We start from the raw sequence: 22,602 nt of genomic DNA, 5'->3' as shown, positions 1-22,602 counted from the left end.
CTTGTTTTCGTTCATCTTATACAATTGTTCATGTTTCGTTGTCATACAATCCAACTGATTGATTCTGGATAATAAACTTATTTTCTGTATAAAGCCTCTCTTTTTTGCTACATAAAATTTGTTTTTATTATTTTCTTTACATCTCTATTCCTTGTAATTTTACTGCCTAAATAAGAAAATTCTTCGATTTCTGGTATATAATGCTTACTTACTTTAATATAAAATATCTCAAATTTTTCCATCTTTTTAGAATCGAAACATTCCAAGAAAACAGATTTTTTTTTCAATATTCCTATTACTACGGTAAATATTATATTCTTCTGAAACTTGTACTGCAAATAATATTTGCTACAAACATTTATACGAAAACGTAGAAAATATTCTCAACGTATTGTACTCAGTTTGTGGATTCTATGTTTGTGACCGGTATACTATGGAGAAAGGTTTGACTGACTTCTGAATTGTACCCCAATTTTCTGAATCTGTATTTTTAAACATCCATATATTTTTTTGTCATGTTTCATAATTTTTTACTATTATTATTTGTTTTCAAATAAAGTTTTTGTCTTTTTTTGTCTTATTAATAAATCCATACGATAAAGTATATCTTTCAATTCATTTTTTTTCTTTTCAGCAAAAAAAAATCATTTAAGAGAAAATCGTTATCTCTTTTATAGAAAGAATTTGAAAAAAATTCTCTTGTCCTGTCTTTTCCCCGATTCTAGTTGATGTTTCTTAATCTTAAAATTATTAACTCTTCTTTCTCTCTATTGTAGTTCTACACCCTTTAATATTTAAACTTTTATTATACGCTACATTAATTAATTTCTGCTTAAGATCATTTATAAATCCTATATAAGAAACATTGTTTTTCTTTAAAATACCTCTCGAGTTTACGATAAGATTAAAATTCATTTCCCTTATATTTATGCTTTTTTTAAACACAGATTTATCTACGCGTATTTATGCCCTTTCCTGGTCTTTCCATTCACACACTACTCGTCATTAAATTATCCTTATTCTCTCTTTTTTCTGTTTAGCCTCCGGAACCCCCGTAAGGCATTACTTCAGAGGATATGAATGTAAATGTAAGTGCAGTCTTATACAGTCTACTCAGGTCGATCTTCCTGAGATATTTGGTTGATTGAAACCCAACCACCAAAAGAACACCGGTATCTACGATCTAGTATTCAAACCCGTATAAAAGTAACTGCCTTCAGTAGGATTTGAACCTTAGAACTCTTGACTTCGAAATCAGCTGATTTGCGATGACGAGTTCACCATAGACAAACCCGGTGGGTTAAATTATCCTTACTAATAATATTGAAGTATACAGTAAACGAGAATGTAGAACTGATAGTGCTGTTGCAGTTTTCTCATACGTATCTGTCCTTGCTTTTGTTGAATTTTAATTAATATAATTTTTTTTAAATTTGAGGATTACTCTCTAAGTCTCATATTTTTCACACTAACATGTACTAGCTGTTAATTTTTATTAAAAAAGCATAGCAGTTCTACTGTTATATTGTCGTACTTCTATCCAAATCTCTATCCATTTCTGTCTATCATTATTAGAGATTTTGTAATCTACCTGCTCAACAATTTCTTTCTTTCTTCTTTCTAACATGTCATTGGGTAGTTCTCCTTCTTTTTATCTTCTACTTTTTTATTTATTGACAGCTTTTTATTTTCTAACAATGATCGTATCTCCTGAATTTGTGATGTTTACACCTTAGATATCATTTCTTCAAAATGCTTCCTATTTTAATTTTCGCTATGTTCCTGAAGCTATTTTAATTTTTTGTATCACAATATTTTTCGTTCAACCATTCTTATTTTGTTGCTTTAAATCTTTTACTTATTTTATTTTTCAAAGCTGTTCCGTTTCTTTGCCAGTATCACTTTTCCACGTTTAACGCTGAGATTATATTTTTTTATCAATTCTACTGTAAACCGGTTTAATTTTACCTAAATCTTTATCTCCTGCCTTTATATTTTTCTTAGACGTTAAAAATTGTACAGAAATATGGCTAATTAGATTATTATATAAATGGCCGATTATTTTTTTAAATGTAGCCAAGTGTATGCTCCAGCATTCATAATGTGGTAAAAAGAATAATGTTTTATAGAACTTTTAGAATTATTGCACAAGTAATTAGGCCTTTTGGTTTTGATTAAATTTGTGAATTTAAAGAAATTTTTCTCATTTTCTCAAAATTTATATCATTTGTTAAGAAACCAAATTATATTTTTCTTTTGTAATATTCTTTAATTTATTAAAAATTAAATTTAAATTATGAATCTCTTGTTTTTAGCTAATACCTCATTGCGTAGTTCATCGTGAATATCAAAAACATTAATATTATGTTAATCAAAAACAAAATTAGTTAATAAAAAACAATGAATATTATCTAAAAATTAATTATCAGCGGTTAATAATATATCACCATTTTTAAAAGTAAACCTTGATTGATTTAGAAGTAAGCAGTCTCGGCGTCTCTCTAAATCAGTCAGTCTTAATTAGTTTAAGATTTGGATTTTAATGTAATTTAAAAAAAAAAATATTTCTCTATATATTACGATTAAAAGTGATTATTTATTTTGTAATCAGATAATTTGAAAATTATATTATCAATAAGAGAATGTTAAAAATTATTAAGAGCAACCGTTCATGAATTCTATAATGAATTTCTAAATTTATACTTTTTCCTCTTCATTATTAAACTTTGTGACTTATTATTTTTTATTATTATTATTAAAATCTTTAAGTAATTAAAATATTATATATTTAAGAACTAATTTCGTTTGTAGATAGATAATGTATATATTTGGTTTTTTTTTCTTTTTACAACCGATAGCTTGTTGTTTTATTTTAGAATTCATTACATTAATTATTATAAAAAAACGAAAAAAAACATTTGAAATGTACTGAATTATGAGATCTAAAAAGGGAAAGACGAAGAAAGAAAAAAAAACAAAGATTAAGAATCGAGAAGGGGCGACGGCTACGCTAGTGGCGGCGAGCCTGAAAGAGGCATTATTCGGTATGCAAACTAATTCACGGCCTGCTTTATCATTGTTCAAAACCCGACACCTCAATTAATTAACAATTGTAATTGTCAACAAAACGTCTAATTGCTATTCAGAGTGTCCAACGCTTAATATTAACAATGACATAATTCGTGCACATGAATGTGGCAATGTGACTTTTGTATCTCGTACTGGGAGTGCCGTATTCTTTTCTGTACCTTACGATACGCTGGTGTTTTTTTTAACACCCCAACAATCAACAAGAAAAAATACATCCTGCTTGCTAGCTAACCCCCTCCTCTTTCATAAATTAAAAAAATAATAATTATAATAAACAGTCCAAGAATTCAGTTTGATTTTACACTTATATTTATGTTATTTATTAGTTAAATATTTACTCGGCTAAATGTTTAGAAATTTAGCGTTACTATTTTATCAATATATGTTCAGTCAAACAGTATTATTTAATTCAAAAAATTCTACAAAATCTTAATTGTAGCTTAACGCTAGAAGCCATAGCACATAAATTCTATGATACAGAATGCCATGCTAAGCTTTCAACTTGAATTCGTATACTTTAAAATTAACTATTCGATTTCAAATTTTATGGAAATTATTCTTCTAGATGATCTTTTAAAGCTAATCAGGCTGCAGATTCTTGTAAAATGGAATTAATAATGTTAATTGTGCCTATCTTAAAAAGATCAGGAAATCGATATGATGTCGATTAATATAGTCTATCTGTGCTATTTCTTCTTATTCTTAGTAAAGTTAATATATAAATTTGTCACTTACATTATCTGTCCCAGTCATTCATATGAAGCACCTAAGGCATCAGCCAGAGATTTATTTCTTTAAGAATAATGATGCTTACTAGTCAGTACCTTTGCTGAATATAATGAAAAAAAAATACATGTACGGTTAACATCCCCTCCATTTTGGTGGAATTAGCATGATGATATGCAACAGTATATTTTCCTTAAAAGATGGGAAATCACTTCACTCTTCACCTTTGTTATTCATCCTGTTACGGATGTTTGTTTCTCTTAAAAGTGGCTGTGTTATCTTCAGAAGTAACTTGTAATTCATCAGGGTGCTTGTAACTGCTACGATTATAGCACTTACATACATCTGTGTTACATATTGTCATTGTTTTTGCCAAATTTAATCGGTTCGTCAATTTTACATTATTCAATTGTGTTGAGATCTTGAATTCTATTTGTTGTAAAATGTTTAGTCATAGTTAATCATAATTACATGTGTATCCTGTTTCTGTGAAGTGATCTACAAAAGATGATTCTGTTGCGTACAGTGCCTACATGTAATACCTGTATCTGTTCTTAAATGACCGACCATTCTATCCGATTTAATATTTACCAGCACCATTAGTAACGATGCATCGATAACTCCACTATAGAAGGACCTACAAAATTAGCTTTAAATGTTTCTATGGACGAATCATTTTTCATTTATTTTGAAATCGATTCATTAAACTAATATCACTTTCATTACTCTGCATCATAAAAAAGATTTATACTTTTAATTTTTTATTCTATTACCAATATTATTAATTATTAATTATTATTGTTATTACCGCTTTATGAGTTATTATTACTTTTAATACCAGATGATTCAAAAAAGACTTTACAACTTTAAAAGTATATAAAATTTATTGAGATAATTTACAGATTCGGCTGAGATCTCTTTTCATAGAAAAACACATCAAGTTTGTCCCCCAATATTCACTTTGGTTCGATATAGCTTCCATTTGCAATGCGACATACATCCCACCTGAAGTTGATTTCATAGATTTCATTCCAGACTGTAGCCAGCAGATCAGACGATATCTCTGCAGCTGTGGCGTTAATTTCGAAGTCTTAGATCAAAAAGATCAACAACCAAACCCGTTACATAAACCCGATCTTTACTGAAATCCCACAAGAAACAATCTAGCGGGCATTAATTCGAAGTCGTAACTTAACAAGATCAACAGGCAAAGGTTGTACATAAACCCGATCTTTTGTGAAACTCCACGACAAAAAATCAAGCGGGGTCAAGACTTGGAAACGAGGTGGCCATACAATTGGACCTTCACGACCGATTCACTGACCTGGGAATCGAGTATCAAGAAAATCTCGGATTTCTAGGCGCTATTGAGGTGGTGCCCGCTTTGTTGAGAGTTATGGCATGCATCTTGATCATCAACGTCTAACTGAGGAATTGAGGAACTGAGAAATTTTGAAGTATGTCCAGATAAACGACTCCATTTACGGCTGCTTCCTGGAAGAAGGATGGGCCGTACAGACAGTGTTTGTTTGGGGCACAACAAACATTGTCCTTAGCTATATTACGAATGTGCTGCAAAGTTTCATGAAGCTTTTCGGTTCCCGATATTCGGCAGTTACGGGTGTTCACCTTGCCGCTGATGTGAAAAGTTGAGACATCATTAACAGTTGCAATGTCTAAAAGTGTATCGTTAACTGCAATTCTATCCATTATTTCCAAACAAAGCTGCAGCTGAGCAGCATTTGTCGTCATCTTTAATGTGTTGAACCTCGTTTAGTTTATACGGCTTGAAGTGAAATCGTTTACGAAATACTCGACAAGCAATCGTTTGTGGAACGCCAGTCTCATGTGACGCACGTCGAGTTGATTTCTTCGGACTACTTGTAAACCTTTCTCCTAGATTTTTGTACAGTAGCTTCAGGGTTGCGTGGGCGTCCTAGTGATTTTTTATTTAGCAGAATAACTTGTCTCGACAAAGGTTTGATGTCAAGAGTAAAGTTTACGTTTAATAGGAGGCTCCCTACCGTACTCTCTACGAAAATTACGCTTAACTATAGTTTCTGACTACAAATCCTGAAACCAAAAGACACAGGGAGCACGTTACGCACTAGTAAATGTATTCATTTTTAACAGCATTGGTGGCCAAATTCCGTACTAATAAACTACGCGAGTCAAAATGTGATGTGTTTTGCTATTAAATGAGATTTTAACTGAATCTGTGAGTTATCTACAAAAATGTTTATGTACTTTAAAGTTGTGAAGTCCTTTTTGAATCATTCTACACTAACTCGATGATTGGGTGATTTATTAGTAATAAGAATCGACTATTTGTTAAAGCAGCTATTCATTCAGTAATTCTTTTTGTTACATATAAATACATTGATGTAGGCCTATTAGTCTTGAGCACATTTAATAATCGAATATGAATCATTCTTACACTTTAATTAAGTTACGACATAATAATACCACTATTTGGGATAATGGAAAAACGATCCAAGCGATTCACTACGAGAGCTTCGAGTTCTCTCGCTTTGTAGACATTACATTTTTACAAAGAAAAGATACGTATATTTGTTGGTTTATACAATCTGTCGTAGTCTTTCTTACGAATTTAACGCGGTTATAGAATTTGAAGAATAAGAAATATAAACCTCAGATGCTTTTTCTGATATTAATGATCTTCATCATACACTCAATTCCTGTAGTGATCAGTGAAAATGTTAGAGATGAATGTCATCGGCATTTCGTTTGGCTTCGTATACATCATAACTCTTCTCACTTTTAGTGATAACTCTGGCATTGGTTATTTGCTTTTGATAATGGCCACATGATTTTGGAAGAAATATTTCTTATGTCAAAAGATCGTCAAGAACCGTTTGCTTACGGTAACTAATGAATATTATTTTTATTAGTTTGCCGTTAACTGCCCTTCATTTGGTTGTAACATGAGGTAAATACAATTTACGCTGAATACAAACGTTCCAGATGGTAAATTTTGAAATACCTTATCAATAGCTAATGTAAATAGATATTCCTGTCCTCGAACTAGCCTTGATCACATAACATTTATCACTAACAGGAAAGTCAAAACAAAATACTCAACAACAGCATTAGCAATATGAGATATCTTCCCGTAGGAAAAAAAACTAGGATTTTTTTTCATTCTCTCAGGATAAATATTTGGAGAAATTTGCATTAATCTGAAATTAGAAATTTTTGTAACAAGATACCGTACTGTACACTACCAAGATCATTCAGTTTGTTAAGTACATTATTTCCTCTTCAAGTAAAAAAAGACATTGTACGTTTAAAATGATAAATACCGAGTAAAAGTGACTGCCTGATTACAACAATGGTTATAATATTTTTTTTTATTCATCGATTGAACATTTTTTTCATATTAATTTAAAATGAAGAACATTACTTATTAAAAATAAGTAACAAAAATAAAATTAAAGGTGTAAAATATTTATAAATATTATTAAACGTTAATTTAAGTAATTATTTAACAAGTTGTAAAATTAATTAATTGGAAACAGACTAACTGACTTATCAATTTACAGTAATTAATTAAATTTAGATGGCGAATGAAATATATAAGGGGGATATCAAGAAGGCTTCGTTTGTTGTTTAAGTCAGTTGGATGAATGCCACCGCTTAATTTCATCTTCGTTGATGCATTGGACACGGCACTTTGCCTTCCAACTCGTTAAAAACCCATCTAATATACAGACACCGACACACAAACACACACACGTTTATTATTCACCTAAATATAGATTTTAAGTAGTTTATTACAACAATAATCGAATTGTTTTTAATGGTGATAGGTTTTATCGTTAAATATTCCTCATTCAAGGATAGAATGTTTAATACTTTTTATTACGTGTTGTATAAAAAATTTTAACCGATAAAAATTCCAAGGAATAAAAATTCGTTGCGAACAAGCATATTAATATTTAAAAAATATATACATACTGTTAAAATAATTAAAATAGTGTGGTCGCTCATTCTTGTATTCGTGTATGAAAAAAAAGTTCTCATATTCACATAGAAATGTAATAAATGATTTATTTAATAATTCATAAGCTTGAAATAAAATTAAAAACAAAAAAAACAAAAAACAAAATGCTCGCAATTTTGTCATACGATTTTGAAACAGTTAGTTTTGTTAATAGGAAGAAGTGAGAGACTAAGTACTTTTCACAACACACTTCTTTCAAACCACAATACTGAGTACTACTGATATTAATAATTCACTGGCCTTGCTACTGTCACTCACGCGCGCTATTTTAAATTCTCACATACGCGGTCGTAGTTTAAAATATTCTCACATATACGTATAAACTGGTAATATACAACACAATAGATCACAGGCGATCGAATAACCATCCTACTTGCCGGCGTTTTCAGGATTTTTTATTTGTCTAATAACATTAATACGAGCAATACTAATATAAAAAACGCAGTACAAATATTTCTAGAAAGTTTGGTATGACTAATCATCCATTCAAAAGTACTTTATATTATAAAAAAAATACTAGCTAACTAAAAATTTATTTCGAGACGGGAATTTAAATGTATTCTTTAATCTGATTCATCCTATTTGAAATATTTTCTGTAAAATTTTGATTTTTGGAAACTGTTTTGTTGGCGAGTTTTATACAGCCGTAGAATTACCAATTGGAAAAAATCATTATCTATCATACTATGGACAAATTTTTCGAAAATTATTCATTTTACACTCATGAAGGAAACACAAAAAAAAAACAAACTATGTGATAACTCCTATTAATATACACATCATTATATTGTTTCTAATATAAACAAAAATCTGCTACAAGCAGCATTCTGTAATTAAAAGACTGCCCAAAAAGGAGTGTAATATATTTAGGGTTTGTGTGTGTTTGCTACACCGTAGCAGCTCAACGGCTGAATCGAATTAGATATATGACTCCGCGTTAGAATCCTTACGTTACGATGAGTGTCACAGGCTATATATATATATATATTTATATAAATTTAAAAAATTTGAAAATAAAATTATACTATAAACAAAACTGTAAACGGCACGCTCATTAATTATTCTATATTAAAGAGAAATGTTTGTCGGCAATGTTATTTTTGGCAATCATGTTTAATGTTAATTTTTAATATTTATCTCTTGTTTTAAATTACATTCGTGTAACCCACTAGATGTCGCTAATTACCAATAAGGTTGATGCGAAGTTAAATAAAAAAAAAAAATTGTTTTTATAAAATTGTTTTTATAAAACTTATTGTTTTTTACTTAAAACTAGGGATACTTGATTTGATTCGAATCGGTAAAATGTTGAAAATAACTTTACCTTTTCTATAAAAAGTAACTTTTGAAGTTTGTAAATTACAATTAAATGAATTTATTTTAGGTAATATGCATGTTTTACGTAGTTTCGTAAGAGAACCGACTACCTATAAATAGAGCACGGTAGATGATATAATCTTATTTAGTTTTATTATAAATAATCATCTTTTTTTAATAAGAATCTTGTAACTTTCTCTATACTCCTCCACTGACGTCAATACGTCAAAAATAGTCAATAATAAAATGGATTAACACAGTTTAACAGAAAATTTATCAGAAATAAAAACAAAATACCATCATATTTATACAGTGAGTCAAATGTATGGACACTCCTCAACGACAGATAAACAGTTCAGATAAAATACTGTAACTTTCAGGATAAGGTATCGGTCAACTGCTTTACCTTATGTCGAGAAATAGAATTTCAACCCCTTCCTGAGGGGTGGCCCATGCATTGTAACTCAAATATTTTGAGTTAGTAACAAAGGGTAATAACCCTTTGTGTAATCATCGTTTTAAAAGGTCTTTTTAACATAAGAAAAATGGTATAAATAAAACGTTGGTGCGATGTCTGTACCGAAAGTGGCACTAGATAAATTTTGGATTTTGAAAAGTTATCCCAAAAAACCTCCTCTATGAATCATGAGACCTTGCCGTTGGTGAGGGGGCTTGAGTGCTCAGGGATACAGAGTAGCTGGACCGAAGGTGCAACCATATCGGAGAGGTATCTGTTGAGAGCCAGACTAAGGAATGATTCCTGAAAGAGGGCAGCAGCTCTTTCAGTAGTTGTTAGGGGCGTGAGTCAGGACGACTTAAACGGCCGTATCAACATCACTCAGTCCTCTGAGTACTGCGCAGCTGAAAGCAATGGAAAACTACAGCTGCTTTTTTTCCAAGAAAATGTGGCTCTCTGCATTTTCACATACCAATAATGGAGGCGCCTTCCTTGGTAAAATATTCCGGAGGTAAAATAGTCCCCCGTTCGGATCTCCGGGTGGGGACTACTAAGGAAGGGGTCACCAGAAAATTAAAAAATAACATTCTACGAGTCGGAGCGTGGAATGTTAGAAGCTTGAAAAAGGTTGGTAGGCTAGAAAATTTAAAAAAGGAAATGGGTAGGACAAATGTGGATATAATAGGAATTAGTGAGGTTCGGTGGGAAGAGGAAGGCGACTTTTGGTCAGGTGATTTTAGAGTAATTAACTCAGCGTCAAATAATGGGCAGGCAGGAGTAGGTTTCATGATGAACAAGAAGATAGGGAGGAGAGTGGAGTATTTCAAAACGCATAGCGATAGAATCATTGTAATAAGGATAAAATCAAAACCTAAACCGACAACGATTGTTAACGTCTATATGCCTACAAGCGCCCATGATGATGATGAGGTAGAGTGTGTATACGAAGAGATTGATGAAGCAATTAAACACGTAAAAGGAGATGAAAATTTAATAATAGTTGGAGATTGGAATGCAAGCATTGGAGAAGGCAAGGAAGGAAATATAGTGGGTGAATACGGGCTGGGCAAAAGGAATGAAAGAGGGGACCGACTTATAGAGTTTTGCACGAAGTATAATTTAGTAATTGCCAACACCCAATTTAAAAATCATAATAGAAGAATATACACTTGGAAAAAGCCAGGCGATACTGCAAGGTATCAGATAGATTATATCATGGTTAAGCAAAGATTTAGAAATCAACTCGTTGACTGCAAAACTTACCCTGGAGCAGACATTGATAGCGACCATAATTTGGTGATAATGAAATGTAGATTGGGGTTTAAAAACCTGAAGAAAAGATGTCAGATGAATCGGTGGAATTTAGAGAAGCTTGAGGAAGAGGAGGTAAAGAAGATTTTTGAGGAGGACATCGTAAGAGGTCTGAGTAAAAAAGATAAGGTAGAAAATGTAGAAGAAGAATGGGAGAATGTTAAAAAGGAAATTCTTAAATCAGCAGAAGCAAACTTAGGCAGAATAAAGAGAACTGGTAGAAAACCTTGGGTTTCAGACGATATATTGCAGCTGATGGATGAACGTAGAAAATATAAGAATGCTAGTGATGAAGAAAGTAAAAGGAACTATCGGCAATTAAGAAATGCTATAAACAGGAAGTGCAAACTGGCGAAAGAAGAGTGGATTAAAGAAAAGTGTTCAGAAGTGGAAAGAGAAATGAACATTGGTAAAATAGACGGAGCATACAGGAAAGTTAAGGAAAATTTTGGGGTACATAAATTAAAATCTAATAATGTGTTAAACAAAGATGGTACACCAATATATAATACGAAAGGTAAAGTCGATAGATGGGTGGAATATATTGAAGAGTTATACGGAGGAAATGAATTAGAAAATGGTGTTATAGAGGAAGAAGAGGAAGTTGAGGAGGATGAAATGGGAGAAACAATACTGAGATCTGAATTTAAGAGAGCATTAAAAGATTTAAATGGCAGAAAAGCTCCTGGAATAGACGGAATACCTGTAGAATTACTGCGTAGTGCAGGTGAGGAAGCGATTGATAGATTATACAAACTGGTGTGTAATATTTATGAAAAGGGGGAAGTTTCATCAGACTTCAAAAAAAGGGTTATATTCAATACCAAAGAAAGCAGGAGCAGATAAATGTGAAGAATACAGAACAATTAGTTTAACTAGTCATGCATCAAAAATCTTAACTAGAATTCTATACAGAAGAATTGAGAGGAGAGTGGAAGAAGTGTTAGGAGAAGACCAATTTGGTTTCAGCAAAAGTATAGGGACAAGGGAAGCAATTTTAGGCCTCAGATTAATAGTAGAAGGAAGATTAAAGAAAAACAAACCAACATACTTGGCGTTTATAGACCTAGAAAAGGCTTTCGATAACGTAGACTGGAATAAAATGTTCAGCATTTTAAAAAAATTAGGGTTCAAATACAGAGATAGAAGAACAATTGCTAACATGTACAGGAACCAAACAGCAACAATAACAATTGAAGAACATAAGAAAGAAGCCCTAATAAGAAAGGGAGTCCGACAAGGATGTTCCCTATCGCCGTTACTTTTTAATCTTTACATGGAACTAGCAGTTAATGATGTTAAAGAACAATTTAGATTTGGAGTAACAGTACAAGGTGAAAAGATAAAGATGCTACGATTTGCTGATGATATAGTAATTCTAGCCGAGAGTAAAAAGGATTTAGAAGAAACAATGAACGGTATAGATGAAGTCCTACGCAAAAACTATCGCGTGAAAATAAACAAGAACAAAACAAAAGTAATGAAATGTAGTAGAAATAACAAAGATGGACCACTGAATGTGAAAATAGGAGGAGAAATGATTATGGAGGTAGAAGAATTTTGTTATTTGGGAAGTAAAATTACTAAAGATGGACGAAGCAGGAGCGATATAAAATGCCGAATAGCACAAGCTAAACGAGCCTTCAGTAAGAAATATAATTTGTTTACATCAAAAATGAATTTAAATGTCAGGAAAAGATTTTTGAAAGTGTATGTTTGGAGTGTCGCTTTATATGGAAGTGAAACTTGGACAATCGGAGCATCTGAGAAAAAAAGATTAGAAGCTTTTGAAATGTGGTGCTATAGGAGAATGTTAAAAATCAGATGGGTAGATAAAGTGACAAATGAAGAGGTACTGCGGCAAATAGGTGAAGAAAGTAGCATTTGGAAAAATATAGCTAAAAGAAGAGACAGACTTATAGGCCACATACTAAGGCATCCTGGAATAGTCGCTTTAATATTGGAAGGACAGGTAGAAGGGAAAAATTGTGTAGGCAGGCCACGTTTGGAGTATGTAAAACAAATTGTTGGGGATGTAGGATGTAGAGGGTATACTGAAATGAAACGACTAGCACTAGATAGGGAATCTTGGAGAGCTGCATCAAACCAGTCAAATGACTGAAGACAAAAAAAAAAAAAAATCCCAAAAAAGTAAATTTATAAAAAACTTGATTAAATGGATGGATATTGTCAAATAAATTTACTTAAAAAAAGATTATTTATTAATCTTAACGTTTGTTTATATTTACTTATGTTTCATTTTAATAAATGTTCGAATTATCCACCTCCTGTTTTTGACAGTGTGCCAGTCGGTTGTAAAAGGCATTATTCAATGATTCTCTAGTGATATTTCGTTCTGATTCTAGAATTCTATTTTATAAATCTTCGATATCATGGGGCTTTTTATGATAAACAATACTTTTTAAATGGCTCCATAGAAAAAATCCGATGGTGACAAGTCGATTGATCTCTCTGGTTGTTCTCCATCTCGTTGAAACCAAATATTTTGGAAGTTGAGACCAACTACGTTTTGAGTTTTTTGGAATGATATGGTCGAGAAGCAAAGCCTCATATTTCACCGAGTTTAAATTTCCATCAATAAATATAAATCGTGTCAGTCGTCCACCAATAGTACCTGCCCGTACATTTACTTTGACTGGATACTGTGTGTGTGCCTCACGATACCAGTGTGGGTAAATATCAGTCCAGTATCGATAATTATGGCGATTTACATGCCATTTAAAAAAAAAAAAAATATATATATATATATAGCCTCATCATTAAAATTATGTTGTTTAATAAATTAGGATTACACAAATATCGTTCATCATAATTTCGTGAAACTCAAGTCTTCGATCGTAGTTATCTTCATTAATCTCTTACACTAGACGAATTATGAAGGGTTTAAAGTTTTCAGTCTTTAGTGTTCGAATAACTGAGCTTTGGTTAATATTATGTTCTCGTGTTGCTCATCGAGTGGAGGAATGAGGATTCTCAATAAAGTCTTGCATAATCTCTAACGATTTGTTGTAGATTTAGTCCTTCCTGGTTTTCCTCCATTATTAATGCTCCCTGTTTCTTCAAATCGTTTGATTTTTTTGACCATGCAACTTCTGAAAAAGAGTGACCATTATTAAATGTTGCAATGAACAAATAACAAACTTCATTATACGGCCTAACTTATTACCAAAGCCAATCATCGTTACAAATGTGATCCTCGCCTGTTCACTTACTTATATATTAATAGGAATATTAGCAGGCAGAACAGAAAAAAATTAATTCAGTAAATAGCGATTACAAAAAAGATGAAAAAGATTTAAATAACAAACGTAGCTTACAAATACTGTAAAAATAGATAAAATCAATTAGTCAACCGATCACAATAAAATGTCATAAGAAACTAACAGTGTAGTAATAAAACTCTAAATGAAATATTACTCAACAATGAAGTAAGCTTCATTATTGCAATAATGATAAGAGACCATCAATGATCAGCTGATCAGTATGATTAGATGACAGTATTTTATTTATTTACTCATTAAATTGGAATAAAAACAATTTTTTGTGTTAATTTTTTTTTTTTTTTTTTAAATATTTAAATTAAATTAGATTAAATTTTAATTTAATTCAGTTTAATTTTTTATTTGATTTATTTCTTGAATCCACTAAATTTAGTAATTTTCAAAATCCAAAATTTATCCCGCCGCCATTTTGGGTTCAAATATCGAACCAACTATTTATTTATACTACTTTTCTTGTTTTAAAGAGACCTTTAAAATTATTTATCACCCAAAGGGTGTTTTTTGTCTTCAGTCACTTGACTGGTTTCATGCAGCTCTCCAAGATTCCCTATCTAGTGCTAGTCGTTTCATTTCGGTATACCCCCTACATCCTACATTCCTAACAATTTGTTTTATATACTCCAAATGTTGCCTTCCTGCACAAGTTTTTTCGTTCTATCTGGCCCTCCAATATTAAAGCGACTATTCCAGGATGCCTTAATATGTGGCCTATAAGTCTGTCTCTTCTTTTAACTATATTTTTCCAAATGCTTCTTTCTTCATCTATTTGCCGCAACACCTCTTCATTTGTCACTTTATCCATCCATCTGATTTTTAACATTCTCCTGTAGCACCACATTTCAAAAGCTTCTAATCTTTTCTTCTCAGATACTCCGATAGTCCAAGTTTCACTTCCATATAAAGCTACGTTCCAAACATATACTTTCAATAATCTTTTCCTGACGTTTAAATTAATTTTTGATGTAAACAAATTATATTTCTGACTGAAAGCTCGTTTCGCCTGTGCTAGTCAGCATTTTATATCGCTCCTGCTTCGTCCATCTTTAGTAATTCTACTTCTCAAATAACAAACTTCTTCTACCTCCATAATCTTTTCTTTTCCTATTTTTACATTCAGTGGTCCATTTTCGTTATTTCTACAACATTTCATTACTTTCGTTTTGTTCTTGTTTATTTTCATGCGGTAGTTCTTGCGTAGGACTTCATCCATGCCGTTCATTGTTCCTTCTAAATCCTTTTTACTCTCAGCTAGAATTACTATATCATTGGCAAATCGTAGCATCTTTATCTTTTCACCTTGTACTGTTACTCCAGGTCTAAATTGTTCTTTAACATCATTAACTGCTAGTTCTATGTAAAGATTAAAAAGTAACGGGGATAGGGAACATCCTTGTCGGACTCCTTTTCTTATTACGGCTTGTTTCTTATGTTCTTCAATTATTACTGTTGCTGTTTGATTCCTGTAAATGTTAGCAATTGTTCTATCTCTGTATTTGAACCCTAATTTTTTTAAAATGCTGGAAATTTTATTCCAGTCTACGTTATCGAATGCCTTTTCTAGGTCTATAAATGCCAAGTATGTTGGTGTTCTTTCTTTAATCTTCCTTCTACTATTAATCTGAGCGTTAAAATTGCTTCCCTTGTTCCTATTCTTTTCCTGAAACCAAATTGGTCTTTTCCTAACACTTCTTCCACTCTCCTCTCAATTCTTCTGTATAGAATTCCAAAGGGTGTTACCATTTAAATTATTTGAGTTACAGCCTCTGGGCCATCCCCCAAGAAGGGGTTGAAATTGTATTTTGACGTATTTCGTCAAAAGGTAAAGTAGATGACCGATACCGTATCCTGAAAGTTACATTATTCTATCTGGAAAGGTTTTAAAATAGTTGAGGGGCTTCCATACCTTTGACTCGCTCTTTATCATCAATTTGTTGACATAAAATAAAAGGTATACAATAATGTTATTGATCAATTTTATATGACTACTACAGTCTTCAAGTTTTTATTACGTAAATAAATAAAATGTGCAGAAAACAGAGTAGTCGTGTATGTATTTTTTAATTATTAATATAATCAACCTAGATATTTTAAGAATTAAAACATTTGCTTTTTTGTTAATAAATTAAATTAATGTCGAGTTATTTATTTAATTTTTATATTAAATTATTTTTAATTAGTAGAAAAGTATTCTAGTAAATAAATAATTATTTAAAAAACAGTAAAAAAATAAATACAATTGACATTAACAGTAACCTAAATCAAAATAAAATGCCTGTGGTTTGTTATTTCGATGGTTTTATTTGTAATTAAATTCATTAGTTCGTATTTTACTTTACTGCAATCATGGAAAGTTTTATTCAAAACATTTACAGTAAATAATTCTGTCACATAATCTTCTTGTCGATTTATAATTGATATTAATTATGTTTATTTATACGTTTTATTTGATAATTAGGTAATTAATTTTTATCAACGTTGTTTAGAAATTAAAACTTTTGTTACCTGCTTTTTGTAATAAAACCGACATTTTAAATTCATTCTAACATTAATAAGCTCATTTTGCCTATTAAAAAATTATAATTTTTTATTTCGTTTTTGTTTTCTTTTCCTATTCCTTTTTATGATGTATTTATCAGATTCAGAAGTGTTATGTTTTTTTATTATTTTTTTCGTGGTTATTTTTTTTTAAATAGTCAAAATGTTTTTTTTTTTAGTGTATAAAAAGTTTCCTCTCCTGATACACACAAATTTTAACCATGAACACACAAATCCCGCAGATGAAAACAAATATTTTCAAACTTAGATATAAATATTTTTTTTTTTTAACTTCACTCTAAAATGTGTAGATCTATGAAAATATGAAAATACAATTTAAAAATCCCTTTCGGCACGTCGAAAGGTGGAGGAAGATTTCACCGGCTAAGTAGGGGATAAAAATATTTCTACCTTAAAGTTAAAAAAAAACTTCAAAATTACTCAATACAATGGTTCCGTGTAAAAAAAGTTTCACATGTTTAGCATACGACAAGCCCATCTTACAATTCCAGCAAAATTTTGGTCATCTCTTGCCGTAAGCGTTGGTCATATCAAAAATTATTACAGACAAAAGTTTTAGGTAATGTTTAGAGGACTAACGACCACTTTAAACCAATTCGATAATGTGCCTATTAAGGGAGGTATAATATTTTTTGTCTTCGAAACCCAATTTTTTCCACCCTGTGGGCCAATTTTTGGTGATACCAAGAAACTTTACATCATAAGTTTTAGGCTCTTATCCAAAGAATAGTAGGAACTTTAAACAAATTCAATATTTTACTTAATAAGAAAGTTATAGCGATATTTTGCTTTTTTTCAAAAAAGGTCCCCAATTTCCACTCCCATGATCCGATTTTGGCCGTTAACGAATTCGACCGTACACCTTTTCCCGAGAAATTACATAAAAATCTTTAATACTGGATAAGTCTCTTTCATACTGTACAAACTCATATGGCTTATCCGTATCCCATATTCTAACACTGTGGCAGTTTATTTTCCTGCTTAAATGAAAAGTAGCCTCGTCGCTAAACACTAAGCGTGTTACAAACTTGTGACCTTCTGCCACTTTGTTAAGCGAGTTAACGAAACCTACATGTCATTGTTTGTCATCTTCATAAAGAATTTGCAGTAACTCACTAAATCCTGTACCGTTTCATAAGCAAACGTCGACGCAAAAATGAATGTTTTCCGTCGATGTTTGTTTCAGAATATTTAGAGAACTAAACATTCCAGAATGTTTAGTTCTCCACCGGCACGGCGAGTTGATTTTCGTGTGCCGCACAAGAAACTCTGACGAATCCTCTCCACATCTTTGACACACGGGGTCGACCGCTTGATTTCCTCTTAGACTGACAACCCGTGCCTTTACAATCGACTAATGCTCTGAGCAGTAGGACGTTCAGCACCGTATTCACTACGGAAATCACGCTGAACAGTAATTACGGGCTCAAAGAGCGCGAAGCGTAGAACACAAAATAATTTTTGTTGTGGAGTAGCCATTTTCTATAACACTGAAGCGAACGAAGTTCTGGTGTTACCTAGCGGCAACCGCGTCAAACTCGAGAGTTCCCTCTTAACAGTACTTTGCTGGATCAAAACGGATTAAAAACTTAATAGTTTCGAAATTTTAAAATGGATGATTGTTTTTAGGTTAAGTCAAAGAATTATAATTTTTTTTTTTTGAGCGTTCAAATATTTTTATGCTTTTTTAGCTTTCTGTAAGCATATTTTCACTATTACTCTTTATTATATAAGAATAATTTTCGAATAAAAAAAATCTACTAAAAAAAAGTCTTCCACTAAATTACCTAATCTTTTGAAAGTGAATTGGAAAAGAAAACCGTTTGAATCTCTTCACCTTATCAATTGGCTGAATGAAATAATAATTCCTTTCACCTTCCACCATCTCTCTCTATCTGTTTAATTGTTTTTATTACTTTTTGAATTTTTTATTATTTTACGATTCAACTTCATTAATTTGGAATTTAGTTAACAATAATCATATCGTTTTTCGTTTTTCGTTTATCGCAATTTTCGTTTTTAATCTCATTAATTAGTTTTCAACTTTTCTGATTTTAGTTATGGGATAAATTTTACGTCAAGATTTCCATTCTTAACATCATCGTACTAGAGAAAAAAAGCAGCATACGATTTAATTCTACAGTCAGTTTACGAAAGTTTAAAAGTAATTTTTTTATTAAGAAATTACTAGGACACAATTTTTTCGGTGGTGTGGAAGAATTTATCCTGAATCCGAAAAAAAAAATTATAATAAATTATTATCAACTTCTGATTTCCTTTTTCTTACTTTTTGTAATTTATACTAAAAAAATAGCTGACCAAGAATTTGTTTTAATAAAAAGAAGGAAGTGAACCGTTTACAAAAAATAATTTTTTTTTTTGTAAATCGTTTTATAAATCTCTAAAAAATATTTTCAAAACTTAAATATATTTTCATTGTTTCTGCTATTTCTTTATTTTGTAACGCTGATCAATTGTCATTCATCTTATCAATTTATAAAATGTTTTCGTAAAATGCAGATTTTCCATCCAATTCCACCCGATTCGTTCGAAAAGTATTGAGTAGCGAATAGGTAGGCCTATGTAAATGAATAAAAAGTTGTAATTTTGTTACAGATATATGAAGTACTTATACCCATATGAGTGCGAGAAGCGAAGATTGAGTACCCCGGTGGAGCTGCAAGCAGCGATTGACGGTAATAGAAGAGAAGGTCGAAGAGGGAGTTACGGGACGTATGCTGAAATGATGCAAAGAAGCCCGACACAAATGAGCCCGCTCAGTTTGGTTACTGTAACCAGGCCGCAAATGAACGGAAGTAATCACAGTAATAATAATCATTTACCACCGCATCAAAGTATGATGCCGCCAAACATAACTGGTAAGAAGAAAAATTTATATGAGTTACACAGTTTTTTTAAATTTAATTAGAATTAATTAAAACTCGTAATTATACTTCTGTCTAGATGTATTTCATTGGAGTTAATCTGTATGATAGGCATGCAGAAAATATGGCTATAAGTCAAGAACCTCGCCTACAGCTTGATTTAGAATTTATCAATGTTATCCTTACTTTTCGATAAATGAAGAGACTGCATATAATACTACGTTTAACTGTAATCACTTTAACTATCTGATATAAAACTTAGTCTCTCAGATAATATACTTTCGCTTAATCTCGTAAATTAAATCTCTTGTTAAAATATCGAACTTAATTTTTTCTTTCTTAGATGTCCTTTATTATTTAATACAGTTATATATTTCATGTAATTTTTTGCTGACATCTATCAATACTTTCGAATAAGTTTCAGCTACTAAATTTTTATTAATATATAAATAAATATTCATTAAAAATATATATATATATATATATATATATATATATATATATATATATATATATTAGAAATTTGTATATTGTTGTCCATAAACAATAAAACAATGAAAAAACTGCAATAAAAAAGAACTATTATTGGATTTAAGATATTTGCAACAATGACATTCATTGACGGTCACTGTAATCATATTTTAATTTTAGTGATCTAAATTTCAACATATAATTTGACGCATTTTTTTAAAAATAAAAAACTTTTTTCTCCCCGGATCGGATCCTGCAGTTAAGTATTACACAGCCCAGGGGAGTGTCATTTACTCTAACGGGCCTCCACTTCTCGGCCCGCCGGTCGTATCTCACTGAGATTAATTTTTTGAAATTATTTTTTCAAAAAAATTTCCACTAGTTTTATTTTTCATGCACTGAAAAACATAGATGAGCAAAATTTTAATGAGTTAACCCTCTTAAATTTAAATCCTTTTAGTAGATTAATAAAAGAATTTTTAAAAAAGGGTATTGAAGAAAACGTCCCTGTAAAGAATAAGGTACTTCGTCAAAATTATTTAAAATTTTTGATATATAAAGCGAAATAAAGGGCGTTATACAGAGTGATTCAAAGCTATGCGGCAATCTCACGGAAGCTGATTCTATAGCTAGAAATAGTAAAAAACATAAGTCCGAAAACTCTTTATTAGTGTGTTAGGCTAGCGAAGCTTTTCGTCCGGATTTCGGTTCCCTCGGGGAAATGAACACTTCTGAAATTCTGTGAAGTTAAATTAAGGGCCGAATTTAGTTGTTTCTTATGGTTTTTGATCTGAAAATATTTTAAAATATTGGTCCCGGAACTGTACCTCCACTAACTTTAAAGAGATCTGACGTAAAACACAAAAATTAGGTGTAAATTTAACACGTTTATGGATTTAACGTAAGAAACCTTTGTTAAATGGTTAATTAAGTTGTATTTTTTTTCAGTTAGAAATGTAGAAAATTTAGTTCCGAAAAGATTCATGTAAATTACTTGGAAGAAAATGAATACAGGATATTGAAATTTAACTTTATTAAAAAACAAAACAGACTGAAGTGTAAGAAAAAAAGTTTAACAGCATGAAATTACTAATTTTGTCCATAGATTGGAAATAGCAGCTGATCATTTATTTACTACTTTTTTACCAGAATTAATTAACTTGTTTTCATAGATTGGCAAAATCAGCTGATCAATTATTAACTTTTTGAAACAATGTTTGAATAATCTTGATTTTGGTTTTTGTAGTGTATTAAGGTATCTGTAAGATTCTATATACAATTCAGAAAACAGGTTTTACATAATTTAGTGAAATTTTCTTTAATGCATAATGGGAGACAATGCAAATATGTATTCGTTTGAAGAGTATGCGGATATGTTATTAATTTACGGTAAAGTAAACAAGAATGGTTTGACTGCAGTTAAAGAATATAGTGATACTTATCCACATCGAAAAGCACCTGATTCCAAAACTTTTGAAGCTGTGGAGATGACTTAGAGAAACCAGCAGTTTTAAACCAAAACGAGTTGGTCGTCAACGAAGTGCGAGGGACCGTAATAATGAGCAAGCAATGCGGAACAGTTATCGTCAAGTAAATGCATCAGCCGGGTATCACTGCAATTAAATATTCACAATCAAGCGTATGGAGGACACTTCATGAGGCAAAGTTGTACCCGTTCCATGCAAGACGGGGACTTATACCGCAAGATCATAATAAATGGAAGATATTCTGCTGATGGTTAACTAGAAAATGGTTACAAAATCGCAGTTTCCTTCGTCGTATTCTGGTAACCGATATATCACCCTCTTCCCTCTTGGAAGATATTTCTTATAAAAACAGGTTAGAGATGTGGTTCATTCACGACAGGGCACCTTCTCATTTTTCTAATAGTGTAACGGATCATTCATATAATACATACGGTAAACAGTGGATTGATCGAAACGGACCACTGAAATAGCCACCAAGATCTCCCGACCTCATGCCATCAGATGTTTTTCTATGGGGTTGAATGAAGTCAATAGCTTATTAAAAATGGATTAACACACAAAACGAACTAAGGAATCGCATAAACTATTAAGAATACTTCTAACGTTACGAGACGCGCTAGAAAAGAATGGATTCGTTGGGCGAAATTATGTATTGTACAAAACTGGGGCCCACTTTGAGCAACTTTGAAGATAATTAATAATGCCTTAACTAATTTTTAATGTAACTTTTTCTGTTGTTTTCAAAGTTAAATTACATTTTATGTTATAAGCTGTTTCCAACCTACATTTTTAATTGAAAAAAATACAACTTAAGTACCATTTAACAAAGTTTTCTTACGTTATACCCAAAAACGTATTCTTTACCCCAACTTTTGTGTTTTACGTCAGATATCTTTAAAACTAATGGAGATACAGTTCTGAGAGACCCATTTGTAAAAATATTTTCAAGTCAAAAATCGTAAGAAAAAACTAAATT

The 22,602-nt window shown here is 31.3% G+C and overlaps 1 protein-coding gene across 1 annotated transcript in view; it reads left to right on the top strand.

Annotated features, from left to right (window-relative positions):
* The window catches only part of retn (retained), a 233,669-nt gene that overhangs the window by 176,084 nt on the left and 34,983 nt on the right, over window positions 1-22,602 (top strand). Inside the window, exon 4 of the mRNA XM_075359226.1 lies at window positions 19,400-19,662. Within this exon, the coding sequence (XP_075215341.1) occupies window positions 19,400-19,662 (263 nt within the window). The remainder of the gene's footprint in view (window positions 1-19,399; window positions 19,663-22,602) is intronic.

This window comes from Lycorma delicatula, chromosome 3 (genome assembly GCF_047948215.1).
Source record: "Lycorma delicatula isolate Av1 chromosome 3, ASM4794821v1, whole genome shotgun sequence".
Lineage (NCBI taxonomy): Eukaryota > Metazoa > Arthropoda > Insecta > Hemiptera > Fulgoridae > Lycorma > Lycorma delicatula.
Note: the sequence above shows the minus strand (reverse complement) of the source record. Positions and strands in the feature narration are given on the sequence as shown.